This window comes from Opisthorchis viverrini (assembly GCF_000715545.1).
Source record: "Opisthorchis viverrini unplaced genomic scaffold opera_v5_192, whole genome shotgun sequence".
NCBI classification, from domain to species: Eukaryota; Metazoa; Platyhelminthes; class Trematoda; order Opisthorchiida; family Opisthorchiidae; genus Opisthorchis; species Opisthorchis viverrini.
Genome location: NW_008751852.1, coordinates 6,155 through 19,702, shown reverse-complemented (window position 1 = coordinate 19,702; position 13,548 = coordinate 6,155). Strand labels below are relative to the sequence as shown.

The 13,548-nt window shown below is 43.9% G+C and overlaps 2 protein-coding genes across 2 annotated transcripts in view; one reads left to right on the top strand and one right to left on the bottom strand.

Moving 5' to 3' along the window:
* Positions 1–244: 244 nt before the first annotated feature.
* Positions 245–13,540, top strand: T265_07967 (hypothetical protein; the record flags this gene model as incomplete). The annotated part of the gene is made up of 3 exons (XM_009173644.1): positions 245–325; positions 10,093–10,176; positions 13,345–13,540. 3 exons carry the CDS (start codon positions 245–247, stop codon positions 13,507–13,509), a joined length of 330 nt encoding a protein of 109 aa, XP_009171908.1.
* The window catches only part of T265_07966 (hypothetical protein), a gene marked incomplete at both ends in the record, with an annotated part of 10,772 nt that continues 5,832 nt past the window's right edge, over positions 8,609–13,548 (bottom strand). Inside the window, one exon of the mRNA XM_009173643.1 lies at positions 8,609–8,833. Within this exon, the coding sequence (XP_009171907.1) occupies positions 8,609–8,833 (225 nt within the window). The remainder of the gene's footprint in view (positions 8,834–13,548) is intronic.

Genomic DNA, 13,548 nt, shown 5'->3' with positions numbered 1-13,548 from the left:
TTCAGTTCTAGTGGTATTGCACGACCTAGAAGATTTATACAAGCAAGCAAACCGAATGGGAGATTTCGATAACAAAAATCCTAGCACTCGGTCGGCAGAAAAAACAAATATATCAAATGCGTGCCTTTAAAAAAATATCCCAAGGTAGACAAGCAAACTTCGGGTTCAATTAGCCCAAGGAAAGACTGAACTGAAGACCTTCTAATGCATTAGTAATCCCGAAGTGTCCGTGAAGGTCATCCTTATGGCAACGCTCGAGGTGGAAGAACGAATCCCTCACTCAGCTGAAGATGTCAAAAGAGTATATACATATCCGCTGATCAAGGTTAGCGAGGAGATTTGAAATGAGCAGTTTCACTGATATCAGGTTCGATGATGGCAGACCAGTGAATTACGGGTATCATTTTCGTCAGGTTTATATTTTCTCTCAAAAACTTAGCGAAGTGCAACTAATTAAGATGAACTTCGGATAAGTGAACTCCCGGCCACATGTCTAAATTACACTAGGATTCTTGTCATGTTATATTTATAGCAATTAAAGGGTTCTTATGTTGATAAAACGGCTAGTTAACTCGTTGAACAATCGTTATATTGTCTGTTATTGTGCAATGAGGCCGATGCCATTACACGATCTCGCAGAGAATTTCTTGCTATTTTTTTCTACGGGCTGTGCCCACACAACTGTTTTATTTAAGACTAGATATATCTATATAACTAAGTTATATATCATCCCTGAATGACTATTTAGGTATCACTAAGTTGTTTTGACAGCACTCGGATCCCGCGCATGTAGAAATATTGCCAGTAATTGGAGGGTACATAGCAACATAGTTATATCCCAACCAAATAGGGAGTTTAACTGAAAAAATCATTTAAAAACTTTGTTGCAGTGCACATAAACCAACATGGGGTTTGTATTTTCCGTAGGTCACAGAAATGAAGAACCGACATTTTGTGGTAATAATAATAAACGTTTTACCCCTGTCGGACGTATAACGGCCTGGTTATAGGAAGGAATAAGTTCAACGAAAAGCCGTCAAACGTCATCTAGGTATTTCACATTTCCGGAACCCAGAGTAACTTCTGTATTCGTCAGTTGACACCCAGAGTAACTTCTGTATTCGGGCTTCAGTTGACATCAACTGATATAAATGCAATGCAGCCTGTCGAATGTTGTAATCCATGAGTAATTTCTGACGAAGTGTAAAGCTTTCGGGATTTTGCAAGATACTATCAACCATGGGTGTGGATATAATTTGCAACAAGTTGTCTGCCAACAATGGTCACCTAGTTCTGTCGCTGACGTTGCCGATTTTCCCAGTCACATCCTTCTTGTCAGCAACAAACGGCAAAAATGGATCAATATATCTTGACACCAAAAGCAACTTAAACAGTTTTAAGCTACCCTGCATCCTGCTGTGTTATTTACCAGCATTGCACAAAGCGGATAAGAAAAAACCTATCTTAGATAGGCAGCATCCAGCTGAGCACAATATTTAGATGTCATTCAGAACTTAAGCGGACCCATTCTGTCATATTAAACAACTAAACTCAAGCAACCAAGTTGCCGGTTTTTCTCCGCCACACATGCTCAACTTTTAATGGAATACACCAAATAAAAATGGTTCTCTATCTCCCCTTTCTCATAGTCATTATCAGCTGTAATAACCGCGTACTTGTCGCACATTTGTGGTAGCTGCCAAACTTGCTTCGACCAATTTATCAGATGGAACTCCTGTTGAGAAAGGCTGATATCAAGCATGAGGATCCCACGATGCAAGGGGGCAACACTGGAACATATATACAATACAATACAATATACACTATACATATATACATATATGTATATCATGAATATATTATAGCAAATTCTAGCATTACAACGGAGCCATGGCAGTGAAAAAGCTAGTCCACGTGATTTTGCGTTGGGTTGGATTGTCCAAGTTCCACCAGGCGGGCTAGCGTAATCTGGAATGTACAGTGAGAATTCGAGACCAAAAGGAAACTTTTTTGCGATTTATTGACATGGCTGGAAGTGTTGTATCGGTGTTTTAGGGTGAAACAGTTGTATATCATACATTCCGTGGAAACAAATTATGCTGATCACTGAATTAAAAAGGACATAAATGCAAACGAAGAGTTTGAAGTAAACAATTCGTTCTTCAGGTAATTGAAGTCACATGAAAGACCAAAGGTGCCGTTTGATTTGACATCTTTTTCTCAGAGCCGTCGGCACCAAAAGGCTACATTTATAATATGCCAGATCTGATAAAGAAACATTTTTCAAAACGGAAAGTTGTTCACTATCGTACTGCCTCTTAGTTTATTGAGCAGACGTATAAAAGATCAGACTAACTATACCCCAAAATCATTATTTGCGGGGCATACGCTTTGACGAATGTGATAAAGAAGAGGTCCGCAAAGTGTATGTTTGAGTTACTCTGCGAGCTGATCAGTCGGGAAAGCTGAGGGCGATTTAGTTGGTGTTCGGATATGCTGTAGTAAACCTTCAGACCATTTTGCCTAATGAACTTGAAACACACAGATAGTGTTGTTCGAAGGCAGCGTTGAAGTCCTCACTCAGAGCCTGTCTGATTTATTTGCCTAGCACAAACAAACGGAGGCCTTCTGAAACAGCTGTGGAGGATTATTTGTAGTACATTTTGCACCCGCAAAATATAAGGCCATACTCCTGGACATGCTGTTACTGAGCGTGAATCCATGAAGACACGCTGGAAGCTGTGGAGGGTTTTAACTATCTTGAAATTCGCATTAGTTTCAATCGTAGTGTGATGCGGTCAGTAAACGAACCTAGAAGGCTCATGTCGCGTTTGGGACATCTATGGCGTCAAAGCCGAATCTCATCATCATCACTGACAGCACGACTTTAGTGTTCAACACCAATAAATCACTGTCGTAAAACCGTGATTACCTGAAAGCCTCATTGTGAATAAAATAATAGAGGTAGACGGGGAACAAACTAGCTGCTGGCTACGATCATTCCGATGTGCCTACATCTTCATACATTCATTCGGGCAATCTGGATAGTACCTGATAACAAGAAGGCCACTGTTATTTGTTGGCGGCTATATTTCACAGTGTTACCAACGGGCGCAGTAGGGATCATGCGGTCTCTATCCAGGAGGGTGAGTAGCTCCAACAACACCCAAACGTATCGTAATATTTATACTTCTCTGCCAGGTCAAGGGTTGGCCACCACCCTTATTTCGCTACTCTAAATCGGAAATAAAAAGACAGCACGTTTACTGGCAACTGATGGTTAGGGATACTCAATACATATGCCAAGCAGCGAAGCTTCTGGTGCTGGACACATTCTTTAACCGCAAACTGGGTTCCTAATTGTCTCGTTGAGGATTCGCTGACAACAATTGTTGATAACATGAAGACTTTTTAGTTCCGCTACCCGAACCGACCAACCAACCCGTACTAGTTTGATACACGCGTCCCTTGAGATTAAGGGGTACACCACTTTGACGCCATAGGTTTCTCAAATTGGCAAACGCGCCCCGGGCATTGCAGATTCATGCACTGACCACATCTGTCCCACTACAATCAGAACTGATACAACTTTCGAGATACGTAAAACGTTCCACAACTTCCAGTGCCTCTATATGAGAGATAAGTGGCGTGTTCAGTAACTGTGTGTTTAGGAGCATGACCATACACTTTGTGGGTTCAAAGTACATACCAAAAGACTGGATGGGTTTGGTCAGTTCCAAAAAAACTTGTGCCTTCTCCTCCTTTTTGAAGATGAGAATGACGTCTTATGCTTATTCCAGATCGACAAGGTTTCTGTCGCATGCTATTTAACACCGAGGTTTTGGACATCTTCCAGCGCTTGTCCCGTTATTTCATTTATCACGAAATTAAAGAGGCATGGAGAAGGTCAGCATCCCTGACAGACACCACCGTGTTTACGGAAGCTTGTGGAGAGCTTACCATACACTCTCACGCGTCCAAAAGTTCGAGAATGCAAAGAGTTTATTATTTTCACAAATTTTCGGGGCATTCCTCTTGGGCAAGCATGCCAAGAAGAACAAACCGGTCAAACGAGTCGAATACTACTTGAAAATCCAGAAATACTAGAAATATTGTTTTTTTTTGTACACACAGCGTGCTGGGGTGCAAAGAATGTCGACGCAACCCCACCAGGCCGGAATTTTGCTTGCTGCTTTCGAATTCACGAGCCACCATAAGGCGACGAAGCATTAGTGACGCCAAATGTCTCGTTACGACCGAGGGTTAATCTGATCTCCCTGTGGTTATCCAACTCACTACGGGCCCCTTCTTTAAAGATATGCACTGTCACCGGCGCTCTCCAGTTGCCTGGAACAGACTCCTTTTTTCGAGGACAAGCAAACAGATCAGACAAGCACTGACTGAGGACTTTACTCCCATCTTTGAACAACGCTGGTGGGAGCGCATCCGAAACAAGAGCTCGGTGGCACTTGAGAGAACATATGCAGTCGTGAAACTCCGAGGCCATAGGTGGTTCCAAGTTCACCTTCTAAGATTCTACGTCACATGTGGGCTTCAGTTGAGTGGCAGCTGGTGCCCACGAACACTGTCGTCCAAAGTATTAGGTCCAATGGTCAAGGTGTTCTTTATTCGAGATGGCCGTTCCATTCTGATTATCGATGATTTCGATCACAGGTTGTCTCCGGGAACAATTGAACTGATCAACTGAAATAATATACGGGATTCGCTGGCTTTCTGGACTGCTCCATTTCCTTGGCTTTCTATGTCCACCACATTTCACAGTCGGCTTGCACGCTCAGCTTTACTTGACTTCTGATAATTTGTCGCACCAAGTTATTTTCGGGGTCGGTTGGGATATTTCGCCGAGATTTAAGCAGTGCCAGTTTTTGGTCTGATATTCAGGGCTTGAATAAGCCTGGTGCTATGCCACAGGCAAAATTTTCAGCACTATGCAAAGTAGTGGCAATCTCGTTCCAGTATGAGTCTACATCTGATGGTGGAGCATTTGGAAGAGATTCTAGAAGACGACTCTAGTAGCCTTGCCTAACATTCGGATCTGCTAGTCTTTCTGCTGCCAGGCGATTTTTCTGCACCTTACGCGAACACGAAAAACGTGAGGAGCAGCCACCTCGGACAAGCGTGTGGTCGAAACCCACAAATTTGTTTCAAAACGACCAGCAGTCAGTTATTGGTCCACGCTATCGGTAGTTGATGACAATGTGATCGATTTGAGTTTGTGACAGGCCTGCCGTTGGAGGGCACCATGTGACCAGATGAATACGGATATTTCAGAAGTTCATACTGCATAAAAACTGGCTGCGATTAACACACAGCTGAAGCAATCGTTCCCCATTGTCCGTACGGGCCGAGTCCAATCCATGCCGACCTTCCAACTGAGTCTCGAATAGGCTGACTGATCACTTGTGCATTCAAAACTCCGCTTGTGAAGCTCCTTCATGGACGATGCCAGACGGACCGCGGAACCGACTATCAACAGGTATTCAGTCAAACAAGAATACTTCCGCCAAGTGACTTAGGACAAGACCAACCCCTGCACATCTGGACGCAGCAGCCTCTTCACCACCAGACGTGCGCAGCTAGCAGCGTGTGGGGACTGATGGACGTTTAGCCCAACTATTGTGATTGCACCTTAAGTGCTTGTTTCTGTGACACAGTAGACTTCAGTGCCCAGCGAGTCCAGTGTGGGAGCAAGACGGCTTGTTGTCTTACTTGTTTCAGAGCGCGGATGTCAAAGGTGGCTAAACATACTAGGTGTCTAGACTTGAGAATTGATTTAGAGATACCTGAGGATGTCGGTGCCATATGATGAGCACGTTCTGCGAACGACTTCATCAGTCCAAAGTGCTAGGCCTACAAGGAGAGGGTTGGTAATGGGGTAGGGGAGGAAAAAATGTATGAAAGGGGAAGAAGAGAGGTGTCAGCAGTAGCTTGTTTTCGCTGCCCCCCCTGATGTGTGCAGCGAGTAAGGTGACTTGGCTAATGGCACCACACGACGGCTGATTAGGTGTGAAATTATTGTTAGTTGTAAGCGTTATGGATGTACATTGGCTAAGATACTGTCAGGGCGCCCACACCTAGACAGAAGGACGAGTTGGGCCCTCGACGCAAAAGCCTTACCGCAAAGCAGCGGTATTTGGTGGGAGATGAAAGCGCATTACCATTACTACGGAACGAGTCATCATGTGTCTCAACCCCCGACCAGAAGGACCAGGGGAATGTATTTGTCAGACCTCTAACCATTGACCAATCTGGTATGAGTGACTCCCTGAGTGTTCCGAGGACACCTCCCAGTATAGCCCGAGGGGTTGCTGAGATGCGCAAACCGTCACACCATGGTAAGGTTCAGTCTCTTCGTGATGGCCCTCAGTCTCCAGGGACGTGTGTATAAGGCTACAGTACAAACCACACGGTTGTGAGGCTTGGCCTGTTTGATCAGCGGAACCGAGGTGTCTTCAGCTGCTCGACAGCTATTGTCTCAGAACCATGGCTCGTGTGGGTTTGTGTCAATGAATCCGCAACCACGCAAGCGAAAAGCAAATTTTCGCTGTGCAATGGTGACTTCCGTTAAATAACATTTTCAGCACCGGAAGCTGAGTTGTTTGGGCCATATATTACTTGTGCTGGACTATCGATTACCAAAGAGTGTGTTGTTTCCCGTGCCCAATTCAGAGTGTCGGAAACAGAGTGATGGCAAATCATTTACCTGGCAGATATGTGTGAAAGATATCACGAAACGTCTGAATGCTATGGCTGCGACTAGCCTACCAGTATTGAACCACGTGATTCCTACTGCTACAATATATGGCTGCTACTTGATTTTAGTGGCGTTCTTGTTGTCAGTTGTTATCCAGATAAAGTGAATGAGCATTTGAGAGTGTAGGTCTCTTGGAATCATCAGGATCACTCAAATTTCTCTGTTATTATTTCCTTCAAATGGAGCATCCAAGTAACCCATTGCTGTATGGCAGCGAATCATCATAGCTGACAATGACATTATGCTGTCGATGATGATACTCAAGTTGCAAATCATATTCGACCATATTCAACAACATTACTGGTATTGGCCTCCGCAGTTGAAGGATCAAGCAGCATCATTTAAGTGCACAACGAGTCATACAGAGCGCTAATTATTTGCAGATCGCGTTCTGCAAAATTTTATTGGATCCAGTCTTTTGGCTCTATCCTGAATATGTGGTTGATGTGGCTTTTCCAGGTTATGTAGTAGGAAAGTTCAACAACCGTATTAATGAAACGCATAACGAGACAGTGCATGCAATAACTGGAGTAACTTCCCACTCTCCGGTTATTTTCGCAGCAATGCGATCGTTCAAAGTATTAGGTCCAATGGTCAATGTGTTCTTTATTCGAGATGGCCGTTCCATTCTGATTATCGATGGTTTCGTTCATGGGTTGTCTTCGGGAACAATTGAAGGAATCAACCGAAATAATATTCGGGATTTGGTGGCTTTCTGGACTGTTCCATTTCCTTGGCTTTCTATGTCCACCACACCTCACAGTCGGCTTGCACGCTCAGCTTTCCTTGACTTCTGATAATTTGTTGCACCAATTTATTTTCTGGGTCGGTTGGGATATTTCGCCGAGATTTAAGCAGTGCCAGTTTTTGGTCTGATATTCAGGGCTTGAATAAGCCTGGTGCTATGCCACAGGCAAAATTTTCAGCACTATGCAAAGTAGTGGCAATCTCGTTCCAGTATGAGTCTACATCTGATGGTGGAGCATTTGGAAGAGATTCTAGAAGACGACTCTAGTAGCCTTGCCTAACATTCGGATCTGCTAGTCTTTCTGCTGCCAGGCGATTTTTCTGCACCTTACGCGAACACGAAAAACGTGAGGAGCAGCCACCTCGGACAAGCGTGTGGTCGAAACCCACAAATTTGTTTCAAAACGACCAGCAGTCAGTTATTGGTCCACGCTATCGGTAGTTGATGACAATGTGATCGATTTGAGTTTGTGACAGGCCTGCCGTTGGAGGGCACCATGTGACCAGATGAATACGGATATTTCAGAAGTTCATACTGCATAAAAACTGGCTGCGATTAACACACAGCTGAAGCAATCGTTCCCCATTGTCCGTACGGGCCGAGTCCAATCCATGCCGACCTTCCAACTGAGTCTCGAATAGGCTGACTGATCACTTGTGCATTCAAAACTCCGCTTGTGAAGCTCCTTCATGGACGATGCCAGACGGACCGCGGAACCGACTATCAACAGGTATTCAGTCAAACAAGAATACTTCCGCCAAGTGACTTAGGACAAGACCAACCCCTGCACATCTGGACGCAGCAGCCTCTTCACCACCAGACGTGCGCAGCTAGCAGCGTGTGGGGACTGATGGACGTTTAGCCCAACTATTGTGATTGCACCTTAAGTGCTTGTTTCTGTGACACAGTAGACTTCAGTGCCCAGCGAGTCCAGTGTGGGAGCAAGACGGCTTGTTGTCTTACTTGTTTCAGAGCGCGGATGTCAAAGGTGGCTAAACATACTAGGTGTCTAGACTTGAGAATTGATTTAGAGATACCTGAGGATGTCGGTGCCATATGATGAGCACGTTCTGCGAACGACTTCATCAGTCCAAAGTGCTAGGCCTACAAGGAGAGGGTTGGTAATGGGGTAGGGGAGGAAAAAATGTATGAAAGGGGAAGAAGAGAGGTGTCAGCAGTAGCTTGTTTTCGCTGCCCCCCCTGATGTGTGCAGCGAGTAAGGTGACTTGGCTAATGGCACCACACGACGGCTGATTAGGTGTGAAATTATTGTTAGTTGTAAGCGTTATGGATGTACATTGGCTAAGATACTGTCAGGGCGCCCACACCTAGACAGAAGGACGAGTTGGGCCCTCGACGCAAAAGCCTTACCGCAAAGCAGCGGTGTTTGGTGGGAGATGAAAGCGCATTACCATTACTACGGAACGAGTCATCATGTGTCTCAACCCCCGACCAGAAGGACCAGGGGAATGTATTTGTCAGACCTCTAACCATTGACCAATCTGGTATGAGTGACTCCCTGAGTGTTCCGAGGACACCTCCCAGTATAGCCCGAGGGGTTGCTGAGATGCGCAAACCGTCACACTACGGTAAGGTTCAGTCTCTCCGTGATGGCCCTCAGTCTCCGGGGACGTGTGTATAAGGCTACAGTACAAACCGCACGGTTGTGAGGCTTGGCCTGTTTGATCAGCGTAACCGAGGTGTCTTCAGCTACTCGACTGCTATTGTCTCAGAACCATGGCTCGTTTGGGTTTGTGTCAATGAATCCGCAACCACGCAAGCGAAAAGCAAATTTTCGCTGTGCAATGGTGACTTCCGTTAAATAACATTTTCAGCACCGGAAGCTGAGTTGTTTGGGCCATATATTACTTGTGCTGGACTATCGATTACCAAAGAGTGTGTTGTTTCCCGTGCCCAATTCAGAGTGTCGGAAACAGAGTGATGGCAAATCATTTACAGATCAGATATGTGTGAAAGATATCACGAAACGTCTGAATGCTATGGCTGCGACTAGCCTACCAGTATTGAACCACGTGATTCCTACTGCTACAATATATGGCTGCTACTTGATTTTAGTGGCGTTCTTGTTGTCAGTTGTTATCCAGATAAAGTGAATGAGCATTTGAGAGTGTAGGTCTCTTGGAATCATCAGGATCACTCAAATTTCTCTGTTATTATTTCCTTCAAATGGAGCATCCAAGTAACCCATTGCTGTATGGCAGCGAATCATCATAGCTGACAATGACATTATGCTGTCGATGATGATACTCAAGTTGCAAATCATATTCGACCATATTCAACAACATTACTGGTATTGGCCTCCGCAGTTGAAGGATCAAGCAGCATCATTTAAGTGCACAACGAGTCATACAGAGCGCTAATTATTTGCAGATCGCGTTCTGCAAAATTTTATTGGATCCAGTCTTTTGGCTCTATCCTGAATATGTGGTTGATGTGGCTTTTCCAGGTTATGTAGTAGGAAAGTTCAACAACCGTATTAATGAAACGCATAACGAGACAGTGCATGCAATAACTGGAGTAACTTCCCACTCTCCGGTTATTTTCGCAGCAATGCGACATGTATGAGGACATGAAAGCTGAAGTTACCGAGCTGTGTGTGACAGGTTGCGAGAAATTTCCAACGGATAATGAAGTGAGTTGAAGACTCTATAATTTGACTTTTATTCTCCTCAGTCTAAACCTGACAGCCAAATTGATCTGCATCAGAGACCAACATATACATTGTCCGAAAATTATCATTGCAGGGCGGTTAGCCACTCCCGTAACCCTAGGTTCTCTGTGGAGCTGTTTTGCCAGCTTATTAGGTTCGAAAGCTCTTCTTGTGATGCACCTAGATGAACATTTTGGATTAAAAACGCCATGATTATTTCGACCGCATTGTACAAAATTTGAAACATGTCTCTGCCGTCTACGTAGAAATCTTTTGAGTGTTGTAGAGTGGAAATATTACGAAGGAGTGAGATTAGCCACATTTCTAGAGACCTTTTCAAAATATAACATATAAAGGAAAGATCTATGTTACGAATAAATTTCTTGTTTCATGGAAGCGACAAGGTGTTTGAGCAGATGCATAAAGCTCTGTTTTGGATCTTACACGGTTTATTTGGAGGTTTACACTGTCATTCTTTGCAGTAAACATTTTTTGGGATAGAATGATGCAGTAGGTAAATGCGACAGGTTTCACATTCTAAGGATCCCGAAAATAAATAAGAAACAACCGAAATTTGATGCTCAGTGATTACCCCGTGTCAAAGCCTCGCCTGCAAGAAGCAGGTCATACAAAACAAAGCAAATTTTCTGCTGAAATTTCAACTTTCCGGGATAAGACCATCCCTCATTAACGTGTACTAGCAGAGAGCATACCAAAGAATTCGATAGCCTGATTTCAGTTGTGTGCACTCGGAAGATAAGACCTGGAAGGCAGCTTCTTCCCAAAGTAGGTCAGACCACTTACTTGGGGGTTGGTGCGTTTTGTAGGTAGCGACTGGTGCAGGTCGTGACCGGGGGTGAAAATAAACACAACATATTCGCTAGCTTATGTGGCGCATTCCAGTTTAGGCCATTGAATCAACGCACCGTCAAAAATTAGGTTTTTGTTGAATCCTTCATTCGACACGAAGCATCGTTCAACATCGTTAGCTTTCGGCACGTCAGGTCAAACTATTGGTTAGGGGGGTTACGCTCTCTCGACTATTTGACTAAATGTTAAGAAGTAGGTACGTTTTTGAGGTGCAGGCACTAGTCATGCCTTGATGCCGTGGTTTATCTGTGTCAATTGATATGGTATTCTGGAAGTAAGCATTGGTATTTTATTTTAATAGTAATTTCGGTGACGAGGATGTTGCGTAAAATAAGTTTGAGAGATTTGGTTCTCCAGTCGGTCATCTGACACAAAAACTCAGGTGCATGACTGTATGGAGAAAATAAGAAGCAAGAGCGTCTTCGTTGCGACTTGGGAGTTTTGATATGAGGAAAGAGAGTGCAGTTTGAGATGCCACTGCATAAGTTTACGATGTATCTTCCAAAACACAGTGGGAACACGCGCAGGATTCCAGACAAATAGACGCCATACCTAGTGGAATCGCTGTCCTCCTATGACATGTTGCAACTTCTTGAATGGTGTATTTTAATTTTGCCGCCAACCGATTTTGTCACTTTATTTTGATCAATAAAATAACCAAAATATTGCACAGAGATGCAAATGGATATTTTAGATGCTTTGCAATTACTGCGGCTAGTTTTGGCCCACAGTGAACGGTGGAACGCATTTTCTGTAAAATTTAGTAACTTGGCTGTAGACTTCCATAAGTAATTACAAAGTAGAACAGGCTTGTTAAAAAGTGCCGGGTCGATTAACGAAAGAAGGACCTCATAGTTTGGCACACGAATACTGCCCATCGTCGTCAAACAATCACTGACGGCAAAACCAGATGAAAGATTTAGGGATTAACTCCTAAACACCCATGCCAGTTTTTTTCAATGAAGGCTTACAATAGAAATGGAAAAGTGGGATGGAGGGATGGACCTATGAATATTACATCACGTTGTCTGAGATGCCAACATCTTCAACACTCAGTCAAGCCATCGGGATCTAAACTGATGGCGTGACCGCCACCGACAATTTTCAGCCACCCAAACTCACTGGTGATCTAAAAATGTGGGAACAGTTTGCTAGAAACAGCTCGGGAAGTGATGAGACTTCTGAAAGCGACTGGTGGAACTGCCATCTGAGAGGGTTCGATTATATGCTACTTCTGTTAGTGAATCTTGTGTACAGAAAACCGACCAGCGCCACGTATCTAATTCGTCTCAAACGACCAGTGTAAATGTGTTGCCAACATTCAACACTAATTTAGCCAGAAATCGGCAAAACGTCTAAACAGTCTGATGCCTTCCTGATATTTTGCCTTTGGGAGACAAAAACGTTTTCTTTTTGAATTCCTGGCTATGCTTTAATCTAGGAATAGGACATTTTTGCGTGGGCTATCGGTGGTGCAATCTAAATGACACATTTTGCGTTTTGGAAAAAAAGATCGTGGATAGTTTTCTGAGGCACATTTTCCATACACACTGGCACCGATTACTTGACCAATGCAGCATCTGGTATCCTACGGGTATTTGGTCAGTGCTGGTACCCACGATGTAGGTTAGTAGTGATGTGATGAAATGTAAAACGACACACGTACATGGTTACAGGTTACAGAATGATGAGAACCAATATTGGCTGCTTATTTGTGCTGCAAGAAAGCCGATAATATGGGACGAAATTGTACCAACTTAATGGACGCTTCTCCCGAAATTTATCTCTAGAGAGGCTAGTAAATACCGGATCACATGGCATAAACGGGATGGATGCAGCACAGTGGGCTTTCATCCTGTCTAGATGAAATTCTGCGATACTGTTGATCAGCTAGTGGTGGTTGACTGGTATCACGTTAACCCACAAAGCAAAACTTCGTCTGTTCAAATCATTCTGGACACGTGATTTGCACATCACTGTTAATCCCTGGCAAGGGTAAAGATGTCATGCATTTATTCCCGACTTTATGACACTGATTTGACTTTCTAGAAGGACTAATGAACCATATTTTCTTGTGGTGGACATAAATACGAGCAACATCGAGTCCCTTGTGGGTCATTAGTTCTTCAAGATGCTGTATTCACCGGTTCTCGTCTCATGTCTTTATTCCCATGTCAAGCACATTTCGGTGCATATGAATGCAACCATCTCTGTTCCTCTGTATCATGCTGTTCGAAAAGATAGTAAAGTAGTCTTATGCTTATTGTTCACTTTCAACAGGCTGCGGCTCGGTTTGTCAAAGAAAACGTGGATAAAAAATTTGGTTCGGCGTGGCATGTACTCATTGGAGAAGACTTCGGTTTTGAAATAACTCACGAAGTGAACAATCTTTTGTACATGTTTAGTGGCGGAAATTTGGCCATCCTCGTGTGGAAATGCTCTTAAACTGCACATACTCGGCCGGTTTAGAGAAAGGCGATGACA